General features: G+C 32.5%; 1 protein-coding gene across 3 annotated transcripts in view; it reads left to right on the top strand.

Moving 5' to 3' along the window:
* Positions 1–472: 472 nt before the first annotated feature.
* LOC148284313 (uncharacterized) overlaps positions 473–18,806 on the top strand; it is a 65,943-nt gene continuing 47,609 nt past the window's right edge. Inside the window, exons 1-2 of one of the 3 annotated variants that reach the window (XM_088242339.1) lie at positions 473–614; positions 1,429–2,193. In XM_088242339.1, the coding sequence (XP_088098465.1) occupies positions 1,995–2,193 (199 nt within the window). In that variant the 5' untranslated portion in view covers positions 473–614; positions 1,429–1,994. Of the gene's footprint in view, positions 615–1,397; positions 2,194–18,806 lie in introns of all 3 variants that reach the window. The other 2 variants (XM_088242337.1, XM_088242341.1) reach the window with 2 other exon arrangements.

The following is an 18,806-nucleotide window of genomic DNA, read 5'->3' as shown; positions in this document are numbered from 1 at the left end:
TAGGTACTATACAGAATTTGACTAGCTCAAGGTGCCTGAATGCACCGTAAATTATGCAATGCGATCATCTTGCACCATTGTGACAAAAAAACTGGCCACAAACACGAAAGAGTGACATCTCTGAAAGGCTCGCGGATGAAAAGTGGTAAACGCGCAATCTCTTCCTTGCGCGCCGCGCGTGTTTTCAACGAGCTTTACCCAGCTTTCCTGAAAGGCTGGACACCTCCTGAAAACTCCGCGCAATTTATCTCGTTTTCTGCGTTTTCCCTCGCCCTTTCTACTCTCGCTCGGCATTTTCCGGATGGCCGTGCGGAGCCGTCGAGTGTTTGGGCTTCGGAAGCTGTCGGTTGTCGCGTCCCGCGCGTTATTATCCGTCGGCGGGTCGCGCCGCTCGGACGCGCGCTGCCGCTGCTGGCCTACCACGGTAGCCTCCCAGTGCGAGGTAATACTGTTTCGATAAGCCAAGTTTTGATCCGCGTTCGTTCGTGAACTTTACTCGTGTTAACTGTTGATTCGTGAAGTTACGCTGGCGCTGATTATTTGTTGATCGTAATTGTACATTTTGTTATGTTTAAAGACTTTATAAGTGTAAAATGATTTTTTATTGTGATTCGGTAAACTTGTTTAAGTTTCTTTTGTTAACGACCATATGTTACAAAACTATTTCTCGTTGTAGTTTTTTAGTAACTCGGATTATGCGACTTTATTTTTTAACTTGTTTAATGTTTCACTTATTTTGGAGACATACCCACTTAAAATTATATTTTTTAAAATAACGGTATATTTTTATGAAATTTAAATTTCGTGAAATGAAAAAAATTATTATGTTTTTTTCCATATATAACTGAATTTATAAGTTGTTATAATCAATTTTAAATAAATTCATAGACAATCATAAATTGACCAAACATTTTTTTTTAAACCATCTAACCATTTTTTATTTCCTATTTAGTTTTGATTTCATTTTACAATGAACTATTCGTGCTATTTCGACTCAAAACCCCTTTCCAATATTCTCGTTAATTCCAGTCGAATATTTTATTCATAATGAATTTTAAGTTCTCTTTCATGATTCGAATTCAAGTTTTTTGGAGCTTTTAATTAACTTGAATATTCAGCGGCGCTCTGAGGTTTTTTTGTAATCGCATTTAAATTTGTGTCTCCCGTAACAAAGTGGAATTAAATTTAAATGATTTCTTTTTGAGTATCGAGACAAAATGAATAAATACACCCAATTAAGGAATATATAATACTACGCTAACGAATAGCGAAACTTTAAAATCAACCAGGAATTTCAAATGAACTGTTTTATTAAATTTAAGTTAAAATAGATCACGAAGAACATTAAATATACATTTTATCAACCATTCTCATTTATCAATGTCCGTTTTTTCCAGTTATGTTTAATTTAAAATTCAAATGTTATAGCTTACAATTAAAATTAAATTAAGCTTTAAGAATCTGAGATATCATGTAGCAATAATGTAAAGTTGCCAAACTTCGAGTGTATTTGTATTTCTGTCGAAGCATTTATTCCCAATCGCTTTCCTATCCACGTGTCTGAGTGGTTAGTGGTTGCTGAACGTTGAGTAACCTAGTGGTGCATGGTAAATATTTACCCGCGGAAGGCAACGCCAACAGTTCATGTCGCGAGGGGTAAATATACCGCACTCCGGCGCAATCTCCATACACGGCAGTCCGGAGACTCGTTCCGCTAAGAGGTGATTTGCAAGCAGCCAGCATTGAACACACAAAGCCTGGAGAGCTGAAATCATTCCTAAATTACTGACCGTTGATGCAACTCGACACATATATCGAAACTTACGAGTGTCCTAGAGATATTAAATAAAAGAAAGTCTTACCTTTCAGTAAAGAAATATGTTTTAAAAAAACATTAATAAAATAAATAAATACATATCGTAAAAAAATATCCCTAGTTTACGCTATCTGCCATATGCGCGGGAACCAATAACTGCCGATAGTCCAAGTTGACGATGAGTGGTGTCAGTTTCCTCGCCACGATGAAGACCCTGACCCCCGGGCGCGGTAGGCGGAGGCGCTGCGAGAAGCAGCTCCTGGAGCTGGCGGGGGGCCCTCCTGACGTCGTGCCCTCGTGGCCCCCGCACGCGCCTCACCCGCCCATCACGCCGCCGCCGGCCTTCCTGCCCCCCGGCTATCGCAGGAGATCAGCAGGTAACGCCGAGGAACGTTTTTAATTAACGCCTAAAAAAATTAAAAGTTAAAATATTGTTCTTGTACATTATGCATTCTATAAAGAACAAATAATTCGACTAGAGAAACAATGCATCTTTTTGGTGCGATTTGTAGATTTGCACATGAATCCGTTTTCGGTGGATGTGTGATTATTTCGTACCTAGTTAATTTTGCATAGTGTTTTTAACTGTAAACATTAAAAAATAATAATATTTTATGTTCATTATCACCTTTTTACAATTTTCCCAGCTTGCTACAGCAGCCTACTATGTAACCTAGTAGTTATATCCACTTCAGAATGTTGAATGCTATCGTTATTCGAGAACACTTCTCCGATGAATCATGAGAATCCCATACATATTTCATGCGACAAGCTTCTCACTACTCGCACATTATTCATTATACATATTTCCTGGCTCGATGTTTCTGTCGAACTCGAATTTGTACTTTAGTAAAGAGCAGAAATCCGGTACTTGAACAGGAGAGAGATGTGGCTTTTACGTTTTCCTCGAGATAGTAGTGTCTACAGTGATACACCGCCGGCGCCGCACTAAGGCGAAAATTCTCAAAAACCTGGTCGAAACCCCAGATTTTGAATCTATGAGTGACTCGTGTGCCATTTCGCTAGCACACAAACTGAGGGAGTTGCGTCTGTTCAAAGTTTACCTTCTTGGCGGACTGATTTGCTTTTGAATTTATGAACTCCGAAATATAATTACTGAAATAGTAACTTTATTGTTTCTTGACAAAGTTTGGTAGTTTTTTTAATAGATTCTGAAGCTGAAGGCATGTAACTAATTATTTAATATAAATTCAGTTTTGTTGGTTTTTATTTTGGCCTTATTTAAAGGCTTTGATTTTTAATCCTTTAATAAAAAATAATCATTTATAATTGAATCGCGTTAAGTCTTAAAGTACCAAATCAACCACCATTTACCATGTCGTTGTTTAATAAAACAAGCACAAGTATTGACTTAGTGTTTAAGTATGTTTTAAATGTCCCTTTTTGTCTCATTCATACAAAATAAATCAACCTGTAACTACTGAGGCCAAAAAAGTATTGTTTTTTTAAACCTTTTTTATTATTTTGAACAGGTTAAACTACTGAGTTCATTTATATATCACGGCATACATTATTGGAAAAGTACAGAAATAAAAAAAAAACAAAAAGCTTGTTGCAAAATCAAGAAGTCAATCAAAGTTTGTATATCAGTTCAAATCTAAATGGATAAACTCAAAAAGGACGAATAAACGCTTTATCAAGAAAGAAAGAGAATGGCTGGCCGCTTTTATGACTTTTTCTAACATTGCAACGGAAAATATTAATCCAAATATTGGTGGAACACCTGTAAAAAACTTTATGGATAGCAGCGAAAAGACAAAACGCAGAAATATTAAAGAATTACATTTAAGTACGAGAAAAACAATAAATACAATAGCATATACATTATCCAATCAATGGTGCTATTTGTGTGGGCTAACATCTACAAAATGTAATAATACATGTATCTCTGTGCATAAACAAAAATGTCGGTCGAAAAAGATATTTTGGCTTCGGAATATATGCGTAGATAAAATCATTTGAATGTTTAATTCACATTAGTTATAAATTGCCAATCGGTAAATAGCAAGGACGAGGTTTTGAAGAAAAAAATAATAGTAGGAACACAAAAAAGGCCATACAATATATGTTCCGAAGAAGAATGAGTCTTTTGGTGGATAAACAAAACTTGGTTTTGTAACTTTCAAGGACGAAAATATCACAAGAAGGTTTTTCTACGATTATGAAATCTCAGCTTCTGCTCGATTAAATTCAATTTCTATAGGGCTTCAATAAAAACTTGTATAGATTTTATATCATACTCTTGGCTCTTACAAGCAAATTTTCAATAAATGTAAATAGATTAAGGATATACCGTCGGAAGACAGCCGTCTCATTGGTCAAATACTCCCTATGTGGTATTGCATGCCTATGACGGTTTATAAAATTTTATTTCATAGATACGAAATAATACAAAATTCCATAGTAGTCTCCATCAGGTTTACTCTCGAAAGAAGCTCAGAAATCGAAAAATAAGGATATTAAAGCATTTAGAGAATGTCATTCCAGAAAAATTTTCTTGGCTTCAAAACAATAGAAGGTATGTTCCATAACCGGTTTGCTCGGATTCCTACATCACTGGTATTTCGAGAAAAATCCAAAACCGAAATGGTATTGCAGTAAAATATCCCGAGGAATTGAAGAATTTATTTGACATGCCTACTAGCGATATGTAATATAAAGACACTTTTTAATGATTTTTTTCAATAAATTTGTTTAAAATTTGTTATTGTTTCACTTCCTCTACTGTTTTCAAAAATTTTCTCTCGCGAACAGGTATTGGCCATGATTTCTTAAAACTTCGCCTGTGTGCGACGGGTCATAAGTAGACAGATTCCTGTAGGATGAGATTTCTGACTTTATCTGCTTTAAGGACTTTGCTAGGAATTTGATCCGTAAAGTAATGGATAAGACCAGAGATTTATCTCCTCACCGTCAGAGGTTATATTAAACATTGAACTATCAGTTCCTGTTCTTTAACAACCCTTTTCGTCTAACGTTTCAGAGTTATTTTTTTTACTCATTTTTACAATATAATGCCTTTGAAGGTTTATTTTTGATCATCTCTCGTTTTCAGCCGTATTATAGTGCGATTTTTTTTTCTTTACAAATACAATTATTCGACGTAAAGAAATTTAAAGCTAGGCGAATTTATGCTAAAAGTCGTCTTTTCCGTTTTTGTTTTCATCTCGAGACTTGGTATTTTCAATATGTTGACATTGATATTATTTTGCTTCGGAAAATGGAAATTTCAATTTAAATTCATCCGGACAACCGGCGACAGATCGTGTCAGGGTTACCGCGGCGGGCGGCCCTGTGAACCGTATCGATTGTGAACCCGTGACAGATATTGTTAAGGGATTTAATACGGCCACTTGACAATGTAAGCATTATCCTCAAGGGCAACGACGCTTTCCTTTATGCTCTCCGATACATGGAGCTGGCAATATCATTCTGTTTCTGTATCAACGTTTTCATCGAACACGACTCTATAATAGATGTTGCGTGTTTTACGCTGTTTCTTTGTTTCCGACAAATCCGAGTCCAATTTGGATCCAGACACGGTACGTACCTTGTCACTAATGATTTATTTATACAATTCACTAAACATATTATTACAACTACTCATATTCGTTGGCATTTTTTTCTTTACTTTTCGTGTGCTGGTCAGTTAACCGTCGGCGTCGTATCTTTTTGTGCGTGAAGGCCGTGTACAGGCGTGATTTTTTGCACTTACCTACCTAATTCCGCTCAAATATGTCCGGCGATTTCCCCAGAGAAATGCGTCTACTTGTGAGGACGAACACGTCCATACTTCGGAGAGCCATCTCCACCCACCATCGGGGAGGGGGGTAGGGAGTATATAGAACCGAATAGAGAATAGTAAGACTAAACAATAATTCCTTTCATGTAAGTTTTCAGTTCGATACTGGAGTGTCGTGGCCGATGCGCTCAACACCGTTTTTCCATTTGGAGGGAATTGAAACTCTTTCCGACACAGACAGCAACGAACAACTTTTTTCCTGGAAAATAATAAAAATTTATCAGGTTTTACTATATTTCCGAATAATATTCGCATCCTTCCCTTCTGTATCTGTATCTAATAACTTAAATATCTCTTTAAATATAATAAATGCTGAGTTAAGATTTTCGGTATTTTTTCGTTATGCATTTACGTATCGAACGAAATAATTTATTGTTAAATAATAAAAAAGGTTTTAGGCACAGAAAAGACATTTTATTAGAAATCGGAGATAAATCTCCAATACAATCAAAAGTATACCAATTTGTTGCATTGCGTGCTGTAAGTAAAAGATTATCTCACATATTCTTTTAAGTCTCACTCTCGATACTATAGGTAGTATTTTCGGGAGCGAGAGAGATAGTTTTACGCGTCACACGCGCAAAATATAAAGTTGCCAGTACCAGACGCCAGGAGCCCCAGTAGCTCTCCGAGCTTCGTTAGGGGTGGTCCTCTCGTTCGTGAGTTAATGGTTTTTTCATGTTCTTATCAATGAGTTTTTAATTTTTAGATTTAAAGTATGACTTTCGACAACTATAAATAATTTAAGCCATTGCCGATGAAAATTCAGTTTTTTTCCATTTAAAATCTCTTATTTTTGCATATGTATCGGCTACACAGTAAGGAAAGGGTCAATAAGGGTAATTTTGAATTTCTACAGAATAACATTGCTCTTTGTCTAAGAATTTTTTTTCGGAAATATTTGTTTTTTAATCATAAATACATAATACTTTTTATGTATGAACACCTCACTGGGCATAACCCGTGGCATTCATTCAACATTCTTGATTCAGAATTCGTATTAATGTAACTGTTCATATATTTTTTTTAACTGTGTTTCTTACCATAGTTAAATTCATTTTTGTTTTTATTATGTGTTTCTTCTGAAAATATTACCAAGCTTCATATAAATCTCATAATGACCGGAATATTGTACATAAACTCCAAAGGCTTGCTCACCATTTTATTTAATGCCTACTGCAATTGCTAATTGCTAGTCCCATCTCAACACAGGACTTTTAGTCCCGTGGAGTTGGGACTTATGTCTCAAATAATGAACAATAAACTGTAAATAAATATGTAAAAAAATCAATAAAAATTCCATCAAGAATTGTCAATAAATAATTTTAATCAAATATTGCATATTTCTTTAATTTTCTATCGTCATTTTTACGGCTTTTAATATGCAATGTTGGCGTCGTGGGATTTTTGTATTTACTAGTAATATTTATTTTTATATCTTATTATTGTGGATAACTTAAATAGCGCAATTTTCGTAATACAACACCTCAAGGGCGCTTTACAAAGTGATTCTATAGATAAATAAATTTAATTGAAGCTTTGAAATTTGTAGTTTGATTAAAACAATCTATTTTGTTATGGTATGCTTACCCCATGTATACTCATGTATTTCAAATGAATAATTTTAAAACTTAAAATTGTCACTGCCTGGGTACGGTTTTGTTTTGGCAATCATTATTATTTCGGGTAAGCGCTAACGCTTTGTACGTTTAAATCGTGTCAAGTGGGGTTTTTGTGTTTTAATGTGATCGATTTTATATATTTTAAATTTTATTCACTGTTTTTTTATGATTAACTTATTTATATATTTTTTTTAAACACCCTCTACAGGTTCTAGCCCGTTTGTCGTCTGTAAATCCAGAAGTTGCCTTCCATAAAGCTACATATAGGAGTATAGTGGGTTGGGTTCGATGTCAACTTAACGACTCTTTCATGGCATCATATCGACTCGTTTTAGTACGCTCATAACCAGACTTACTCTTGACTCCAATGCTAACCGTATGGAGCCTTACGATATTCTTAATGCTAATAAAATACTAAGGATATTAATATAAATTATTTTCCTTGTAGATTTTAATGCGAAACAAAGGTCAAACGTTATATTCCTTTTAATGTGCTTGGTATGTTTATCGTGGGGGGTTGTATTAATTATTCGGGGTGCAGATTCAATATATTATTTATTTTAGCATCTGTTTAAAAAAAATATAAATCAAGACCATTTTTGTTTTGTAGATAATCAATAACATGGATTGTATATTGACAATGGTTCTATCGGGTGATTTGCTACCTAATAAAAAAGGGTTTATGTTCCTCCAGTCTTGTTTGCAAAGAATTATTTTCTGTAATTTTACAACGGGGTTTTTATTTATATTTTATGACCATTCATTGGTTGGTTTGAGTTATCAATTTACGGATTATTCCCCATTTTAAAAGAAATAACCCGCCATCTCTCTTTTTAGAGGCTTGTCAGCAGGTGGGAAACGGAGGATAATATGTAAGGGGGCCATGGAAAATACACAACAGAAACCAGACCAATTAGGAAAAGTCTTCCTTGGATTTTTTCTCAAATTGAAACCGCGACGTTTTTTTCACAGTTGGCCTAACTAACAGCGCGCCGCCTGTCCACGTTTTGAATATTCATTCAATCCTTCTATTTATTAATTTTTGTTAAGTTAAAGAGCCTAAACCATTATTAATGTTAAAAAATACAACAAATATTTACTTGGTCTACAATCACTACATATATTCAATCTGCCGACCGGTTTCAAAACACGACTGTTCCTTCGTCGAAACTTAAAATAAAATTACCATATGTATTTTACTTCTTACATAAAAATATTGATTCTTCATTATTAATGTGTTTGAGATTTTACCGGATTATGTCATCTAATAAAAAAATCCAAAACACTTGAATTTTTATGCTTCTTGTGAGACCTGGGCCCGTATTACAACGTTACAACGTTACGGAAGTTAACATTTATATTCAACTACAAAGTAAAATTAAGTTTTCTGTGTGAAAAATAAAATACGGATACGATATTTTTTCTAAACTCTTTTAATTACAGGTTACCGACGAAGATACTTTAAAATTTCATACACATATACACATTTTCGTACTAAAGTATTGATTTACTCTATACCATCTCGACATGAACCGATAAAGATAGCGTTTGTAATCGCGGCCCTGGCCCGTGTTACAATGGAAAGTTAACATTTATCTTCAATTTAATCCATAAAGTAAAATTAAGTTTTCTGCATGAAAAATAGAATACGTATACATTTTTTTTTCTAAACAGTTCAATTACAGGTTACCGACGAAGATGCTTAAAATTGCCATACACATTTTCGTACATAAATAATATATTGATTTTATTTTATACGTCTCGATATGTACCGGTGGAGATAGCGTTTGTAACCGCGGCCCAGTTGGTTTCTGAGTATGTCCAAATGTTTGTAGATATTTAATTATTTTTATTTAGTCTTGTAACGTATGATGAGATAAAATAACTGACGTGTGATGAGAACCATTTTGTCTATTTTTGTAAAGACGTACGAGCCATGATCGCCGAAACATCGTAACGGACAAAAACTTTATTTTACGGAGAAAAATTTTTCCTCTCAATTAACAAGGAATGCACTTTAAGAATCAAAATCTGTTTTAAAATTGTTTTATTTTTAATCTTATTATTCTTCGTTATAGGCAGGCAGCCTTTGCTAATGCGCCTTTATCTCGTTTACTGCTTTTTTTCTGCGTTCTTCTTCCTTCAAAAAAGCATCCAAACTATTTTTGATCTGGTTGACTGAAATGGAATGGACAATTAGACTTGGCAATTTATCATGGCTCGATATTGTAACGGACCGTTCCTCTCGTTTTGTCCAATCACAATAATTACACGGTCCAAACATATTTTAACGTTTTCTTGAATTTTTCCTTAAGTGTATCATGTTTTTCAAGACGCTTTATTTATTTAAGTATCCCGAAAAAACAGATGTAAAAATCTTAATCTCGTTGAATATCCCAAAAATATTAAAAGCACTTTAATGAAATGAATACCATAATCTTGGCGTATTTACTAAACACGCTTAGCCGTGAGCTTCGCATTAAACATTATTTCTATTAAGTGATGAAATCTCATTTGCGCTTTGTCTCGTTTACCCTCCAAAAGTAATTCCGTTTGACCTTTGCTTAATATAAAAGGATTTTTATCGCATCTAAAATGACTTGACATCATAATTTAAAATTACTTGCGAAAATTAAAAGAGCACCGTCGAAATATCTGCTGTAAAACTCCCACCCTTTCGATATGAACATTTCTTGTCTTTTTCCGGAGCTTTTTTGTGTTCGGAACGGCAACGAACATCCGTCTTATTCAATAATGAAATATTTATAACAAATATTCAAAAATAAACCATCTCATATTCATTTTATGACAAAAGATAAAATGTATCTTGCGGCGCTAAGGTTTTCATTTTATTCCTATTTTTATAAATCGATTAGTCGGAACAAAGACACTATAGGTAGCCCAAAGCTTTTTTTTCAAGCCTTCATAAATAAAAATAAATGGGAAAATGATCACAAATATTTTAAGTAAATATGTCCATATCTTTTTAGATACTGTATTTAAGCCTCAAATATTGAGTAGGTACTGGATTTTCTGCTCATAAAAATGTTATCCACCCGACAATGTAATATTAGGGCCGCGATTATGAACGGCTATCTTCATCGGTATAATATACCGACACGGTATAAACTAATATCGATATTTATGTACGAAAGTTTATATATTTGTATGAAAATTCAAAGTATCTTCGTCGGTAATTAGTAATTGAACATGTTTAGAAAAAAAAAATTCATACAGAAAACGTTATTTTAACTTCCCGTCAGAATACGTACCCATATCTGCCAATCGCGAAAATTACCGAACATTCTTAACTTAAACCAGCCAATTACATGTCAATCTCTGTAAATGCCTAGACTTTCACATTTAAAAAAAAAAATGTTACCCATTTCTCTTGAAATATGATAATTTAAAAATATAATTATTTGACGTTTCTAATGGGCGTTAAATTTTTTAAATAACATAGATTTTAAACGAAATAAATATAATTGTAAAAATTTCAAAGAAAGTAAATTGTCTTTGAAATAATTTCAGACAAATTTATTTATTATACAGGTTTTATTTATTAATTATTTCCTTTCGCTTTAGTTTATTTTTGTTACATGAAGGTAAGATGGTCAGTCTTACACCTCAGGTCACCAGTCCAGGTACTATATATACATACCAACTGTTGTGACGTAAACACAGTTTTTCAAATAAATATTTCGTGTTGATCATGTCGGGAATCGAACTCGAGACCACTTGCATAGGAGTCAAATGCGCTGACCATTAATTTGATCACGCAGCTGACTTGTTTTTAGTCTACTTTTATTTTATCTATTTAGTTCTATGATAGCATTTTCATCATAGTCTAAAATAGCATTTTCAACACAATATTTATATTTATACTTTTTTTTTTTACATATATTTACAGTATTTTGACTCTATTGTATGCATTTATCGTTCTAATTGTAAATTAGAACGTTTTATATTTATATGTTTTATATGTACTCGTACACAATAAATTACTGTTTAAAAAAACTTAACCGAACTTAAATTAAACCGAATTTTTTGAAGTACAGTCTTTAAAATTAATTGATAAAATAGCAACTGATGTAACTAGGAAGTTCAGCGCTCAACGGAAAATTGGATATAAAAAATGTTTTCTTAAATGCGGTAAAAATAAGAGCATTTAATTATACGGCGAAGTGTCTCAAAAAATAATAAAAATACGTTTAAATAAAAAATGAACTACTTGAAGCGTCACAGGCTCAGGTGATAACGTGTTTATAAAAGACAATCAATTATGTGTTGTGACAGATTTCCGGTTTCCTAGTAGCCATGTTTAAATTGTTTTGATGGATACGGGGTTCTCTTTTTAAATGTCAGGACACTCACTGACGACAACTAGCGACGTCACGGGAAATTTAAAAATTATTTAAAAAAATGAAAATCATAACGATATAATACGATACATAAATTCTTTACTTTTTTTTATTGACTTTGTTCGGTAGTATATTATAATAAATAAAATAAAACACTGAACTTCCCTATTAACTAAAATAAAAATCACCTACAACATTCTAAAACGAGACAATTGCAGTAGAAACTAATAAACCAAGTACTGAATTAATACCATAGACAACCTGTTCAAAATACGTTAAAAATATCATTAACAAAAGAATATGAATTCAAAAAGAAAAAAATATTTTTATGAATCAATGTATTATATCCGCAAGGGTTTGTAAAATTATTTTTCAATATAAAATGTGTAATACAGTAAGTGTTTTCGTACATACTCGTAAAATATAGCGATATCACAAACTTAGTTGACTGAATTACTTGAACGTGTTTAAAACTTTGTTTTAAAGTGTCTACATCTTATTTCTAAAAACTCGTATCATTTATACAGCAATCTCTCAGATCTGACGTTTATTTTTAAATGTTTCATATTTGATGTTACAATTCAGTGTCGGCTCACGCCCGCACCTGTCGAACAGGGCATCTCACTCTTGTACGAGTTCCTAAGTTTAGCGGGTGGAAATAACTCCATTTGCGTACTTCGAATTCCTCGAAGAAGAATAATTGCTGGATTCAATCAGTCTTTGTGTTGTTGGTGGAGCGAGAAGGGTTGCTTGTAGTTGCCTCTGTTGTGAAAATGGCAGATGGATTGCTGCTTATATTGGTTGACTTACCTTAACTTACATAAATAAACGTCATAAAGGGGGCGCTCCTTATTTTTTTATTGATTCTAAGTTATCTTACTGAGTAAATCATTAAATCGTCATCGTAATTTTCCTATCTGCATCCAGTGGTGTATAGGATACTGCATTGGCACTTTTGAAACGTATGTTGATTTTTTTTACAAAAAAGGTTTTGTTATAAGTCTCACGATTCGGGCGCCAGTCTAAGAAATATGAAATATTGCAGTGTAGAATCACTTTAAAAACCAAAATCTCAATATGTATATCATGTTCAGGAATCAAACCCAGGACTTCAAGAATGGTAGATGAAATCGCTAAACACTACACAACGAGGCGCTTATCTCCAATCTATTTCCTTTTTACGGGTTTTCACCTGTTAGACGAAAACGTCTGTTCAGGCAAGGTCCTGGGCCTCGATTATGATTGTAAGATAAGGGCGTCATATCTTCACCATGACAGTATAGTGAGGATAAATTCTCTCAACTGATTACGAAGATACACTACCGACCCCCCACCATCAAGTTTTGATGCAAGTACTCGATACACATATCTACACATTAAAAGTGACAAAAAATTTGTAACATCGAGCAATTTTCCCTTTAATTACGATTTATTTGATTTTTTGTTCGTTCTGACCTTGGAACTTTTTTTCTTAAAAGCCTATTACAGATATGAGAAAGAAATTAATCAGTTTAGAATTTGAATAAAATTCTGACATAACTGTCAGTTTGGAAAACGAACGCTTAGATTAAAAAAATAATGTCGCTAGATTCTGTCCTATTAACATATCTAGCCGTAAGAAAGTTAGAAAGTAAGAAAGAAAAAATAATAAGTTATATTTTTTACACCTGTTTTACTATCTTGGTCTGTCTTGTCTTGGTAATTGTCAAGTTATCTAAAAATCACGTTCAAGCGAGCATTTTTTGCTTGAATTGGGATTTATTGGAGTTTATAATCGCTTTGATGTGGGCAATTTTTATAACAGAAGCCTATTTAAAATGAAAACTATTTTAAATGTTAATAAAGTAAGGAACGCGGACTTAATCTTCGGGGTCATTCATTGGTTGGACTCGGTCATATGATGTAGAGATGACAAGTCGGCAGAACATACCGAGGTAGATAGATATTGCACAGAAATTAAGTGTCCGGTCTTTATATGTACAGATGAAGATAGCGTTCATAATTGCGCCCCAGTTTCTAAATTAAGTAGTCTTCTTACAATACCCAATTCATTTGAATTAAATTGATTGTTAAAATAAAAGTTTTTCTGGAACAGACATCAATAATTTTCTAGAGAAGAATAAAAAATGTTCGATTTGATAAATGTTCCCGTTTTGCATTCATTCAGTATTTTTTGTGCCTATTTATAACTACCGGATGACCAGTCATGTTTATTTATCGTTTCGGAGGGAAATATTTATCTTGTTTCATTTGTCCCGCTGCGCTTTGGTCCGTGGCGTCAGATGACGTAGGTAGTGACGTAACTACTATGTCTACTTACCAACCGCCACTTGACATTGGCCCCGAACAAGTTCGACGGAAGGTGTCAAGTACCGCTTCGTATATCAGCTCCAATCAATCTCTACAATCTCTACTAACTTCATTGAGGTAATCATTATAAGAACCCCGAAATTTCTACCTGAGAAATAAATGCTCTTTGGCCTTTCTATGATACCAACAAAAGCTAATACTAAAATGTAAATTGATGATTGTTATCAATGGAATTCATAAGTATTTTAATATATTTAGAATCGTTTACGCTGTGGTAAAATTAATTACAATTGGTGTTAATTTAAATTCGTTGGTTTGCTTTCCTAAATTAATTATTTTATATTTAATAAATAAAAATATTTAAATTTTACAAACAACGTCATTCCTGCATACGAAAATAAAGATAAGAAAGTATAAAATTACCGATGCGGAGTAAAACAGTCTCAAAACTCATTTTACGTGGGTTTAAAATTCTACATTGAGTTACCCGAAGAAATTAAAGAAATGGAAAACCTTGAAATATTTTTAATACATTTGAAAAAATATGTACTTGATCAATTTTGATATTAAATGTAATATATTATTTAATTATTTTATTAGTAAAAAAAGTATGTATTTACTGTTGTGAACTAAGTTAGTAAAATATGAATAAATAATTTCTTATTATTGATAAAATAATAACCGACTTAAAATACGCGTATATTCCAGTTAAATACATTTTGATTACAAATATTATATAAAATAAGGAAAGAAAAAAGTAAACACTTATTCAAATATCACTATTTATTGTTTGCTTTATTTCAAATTGTGTATATTATGATTTCGTACATTTCTTTTTGCGTGTTATAAAAATTAGAGCATTTAACTGTACGGCGAAGTGTCTCTAAAATGTGTGAAAAAAATTATAAATATTAACTATTTTAAATGACGTCACAAATTCCTCTAAATCAACCAATGATAGTTTTTTTTTTGCACAACAACAGGCCAGGAGGCCTAATTACAATTGTGAATTACATCACAGAAAACCCAGGCTTCAGAAAAATCTTTTTTTTTTGTGTTCTCACCGGGAATCAAACCCAGAACTTTCCGTGTGTGAGTCAAACGTCTTGATCACTACACCACGGAGGCCGCATAGTGTTGCGATATATATGATAGTGGTTGAACCTTTGTCAATGTGGATGAGATTCATTCTTCTGAACTTTTAGCTCTTTTATTTCACTAAAGTCAACAATTGGAAGAGTTGAGGAAATGTGAATTTTAAACATAGGCAGAATGGTGAATGGTACACAGTGTGTAAAGTGGCCACTTAAACCAGCCAATGACAGGTCATAAGCCTTGTAACTGCTTAGAATTCCATAGTCCCTTCTCAAAAATGTTTTCCCTCTCTGTTGCAACAAATTTAGATTAAAAGTAATCCCTCAAATTAAATTTAACCTAAACCCCGCGATCAAAACAAAACTCCTGGTAAAATTTTATTTACCCGGAACTCAATTCTGCTTTTGTAGCTCTAACAAAGAGGCGAACTGTATTTTCTGTGTGAACAACAGTTAATACCCGACAAGAAGAACTTGAAATTTATTCACATAAGTAACCTTAAGCGACGAAGAGTTTGTGTAACTTTTCAACCGTTTTCTTAATCTCCCGGAATCCTCCGCGTGATTGGACGTTGAAGGGCGTCGGACTGAAAATATTCGTCGTCACTCCTGAAAATATTTCGCGTCGCGGCGCTGGAATTCTCCGGTACTGAAGATTAGCCGCGGCGCCTCAATGCGCGGCTGAATTAAGATTCTGATCGAATCGCTGCACATTACTTTTTAGCGTTTTCAGGATGGACTCGCTTTCAGTTATATCTAAAGTTTATTAAAACGATGGTTTTCTACAAGGTTGATTCAATATCTGGGTAAGTCGAGAATACTTTTGTTTAATTTAAAGAAAATTATTGTTCGTGCCTAATATTGTATCCACCTCTCTTTTTTTATCCCAAATGAAACTTTGTAATTGTTAATTTTGTATTATTCTTATTATACGTATTTCGGTTACATTACATTTTCTGTTTTACATAACAAAGTTTTAAGTAGCTAATAAATTTCTTTGGTTTTATAAAGGAAAACTTAACGCTCTGATTAAGCACCAAGCTATGTTTTTTTAAAACCTCAGGATTAATACGCACTAAAAAAAAACTTTTGAAGTAATAAAGGCGGTGAAAAAAAAAACAAAGGCTTTTCTCCTATTGACTACGAGAAGTGTTACCAGGTAGACGTTGGCTGTTAAGTGTATGGTTGGAATAATACTACCTTCAAGTAAAATATAAATGTAGTTTTATAACTACTAGGTTTCAAGCAAAATTTATTAACTGATTTAAAAAAAAAATCATTTCACATTTGTTTAATATTTTTGACGTCAAAACTAAAAAAAATTAAACGTGCTTTTAAAAACCTAATTTGATTACTTATTATTTATCAACCACTGGTCGTTTAATTCAATTTCATTTTGTTTTAAAACAAACACCTGATTGGATGGCAAATTTTCATGGAAACAGTATATTAACACAAGTGAAAAACAGGTTGAATTTTATATGTATTTAAAAAAAAATAGAATATAAAGGTTAAGTTAATATATCTGGAATCAAGGAACTTTGACATACTACGTCAAAGAGATATTATAACTTTATTATTACATTTTCCTTTTCATGTACGAAGGAAGGCTGTTTATTAAGGCGACAAATATAATAAATGGCTTATATTTTTGAAGAGACGACATATTGTAATAATATATTTTCTTATTACCTACCTTCTTACCTATACTATATATGTACTAGTATTTAAAGAATCTACTTATTTGAGGTCACTGTGTCGCGTTTGATAATATAAAGGAGCATGCAATTATATCGCTTAGTGTAGTCCAGTCACGTCAAAAGCAAAATGACAAATGCATGAATGTGGAAAAAGCTAGGAATGTACGTCCCTGCTTACCCCTGCAAAGGAGGATTGGTAGAAATAATAGTAGTGTTAATTATTTTATGCATGAATTTGTCTAATTTTATAAAAAAAGGTTTCTCAAATCATATATAAAATAGTAATGTTAAAACTGGTGTACTAACGTTTTTTTAAAAATACTCAAAATATAAGTTTAAAAAAAAAAAAATAAACATTATAATATGTAAGTATGGGTACTATGTATTTTTTTTTAACTTAAAAAAAATATTACCCATACTTTTATATAATATTTTCCCAAGATAAGCATCTAATGAAAAATTGCTTGACAAAATAAGTATAAAATTACAAAATGGTTGGTATAAACATAATTAATAATAACGTTTTTAACTCGTGTTTACATTTATTATTTATTTGTTCTTTTATTATACTTTAAACGATTATAAACTAAAGCAGAAGAAAGTAATAGTATTCTATAAATTACCAAAAAAGGCCAATTTTGTGATTTTTTTAAATCAAATTTTAGTACTAGATGGTATATTTTACTAAAAAAAAATTAAGTTGATATCTTAAAGATTTTTTACAAATTGATAATTGTATATTGATTAAATCAGTCTATGAACGAACATCAGCTACATAAAAAAATTGACAAAATCAGAACACTTGCACGCTAACACAATACATTGCTAATGCTTTGTATTATGTATAGCAAAATACACTTAATCAAACGTGTACTAAATAGAAACGCCATGAGTTTGTATATACGCAAAAACTTCCATCCTGATTTGCCAACAAACAAGAATTCTGACTTGGTTAGTTTTCGTTGTACGCTCACGAAATATGTAGAACTTTTGGTTATTAAAATAAAATAAAATATCATCATTTAAACTAGTCAATTATTAAATAGTTAATAGAGCTTTATAAATTGTCCATAATATTAATATTTATCTTCTAACATTCGGACATACCCAAATTGGTGACGTATATTGGTTTAATATGGATCGGGTTGCGGTCCTGTGGCTAGTGTCTCGGACTCACGGTCCAAAGGTCTGTGGTTTGAATCCCACCTTACCCCAACTTGATTCCATTTTCTTTTAGTGAGTTATTTACAACTCGTTGAAAATGGCCTCCAAAATGAAATATTTTGGTAAATCATAAGAACGCAAATATTTTTTTTCTTAAATAAAAAAAATGCATTTTTTTTAATGCGCATATATTATGTTTATCAATTAATTATATTGAATATTGTATTCGGTCTAATAAATAATGTTTTTATTGTTCGTTCAATTTTGCTTATCTGACTTTGATCGTGGTTTTATAATACTGTTAAATAAAAGTTAAATGAAATAAGTTCATAAAAATACCGGTTTATGTGGTTGGATCCCCAACAGTAGTAAATAAATGGAAAAGTTTTCGTATTATCATCACCGAGGTGGGTCCGAAGGAAGTGGGAGGGGAGTATTTATGTCCAGATATTATATATAAAATACACCGAAATGAGGCTGTTGAATGTTTGTTTTCGGACTAAACCCTCTAAATTAAGGCAAACCGAAATAGTCCGTAACTACAACGGCGTTCGTTCCTTAATGGTTACCTGTTTCGAATCCCTTAATCGTGAGATAACTGCTTAAGAGGTTACAGTAGCTGATTTACTTGATTTTCAAACAGTGCTTAAAATGATAAAAGTACTTAAATAATTTACCAATTTAAAATACTTGGTACACTTCCACTTATGTATTTGACCAATTAGAGCTTTTACCCTCTAATGGGCATATTCAGACTGGTAAATATTATGCAGTGTGAGAATCATTTATACTTATAAATCGAAATATTATCTTTAGTTTTGGTACATTAAAAAAAATAAGTCGAAATACGAGTAGACACAATACATAATATTTCAATTTTACTTAGTGGAATAAATTATTGAAAACATAATGTTGT

This window comes from Micrasema longulum, unplaced genomic scaffold (genome assembly GCF_059751315.1).
Source record: "Micrasema longulum isolate JH-2025_06_02 unplaced genomic scaffold, ASM5975131v1 h1tg000133l, whole genome shotgun sequence".
In the NCBI taxonomy this organism is placed as follows: domain Eukaryota; kingdom Metazoa; phylum Arthropoda; class Insecta; order Trichoptera; family Brachycentridae; genus Micrasema; species Micrasema longulum.
Note: the sequence above shows the minus strand (reverse complement) of the source record. Positions and strands in the feature narration are given on the sequence as shown.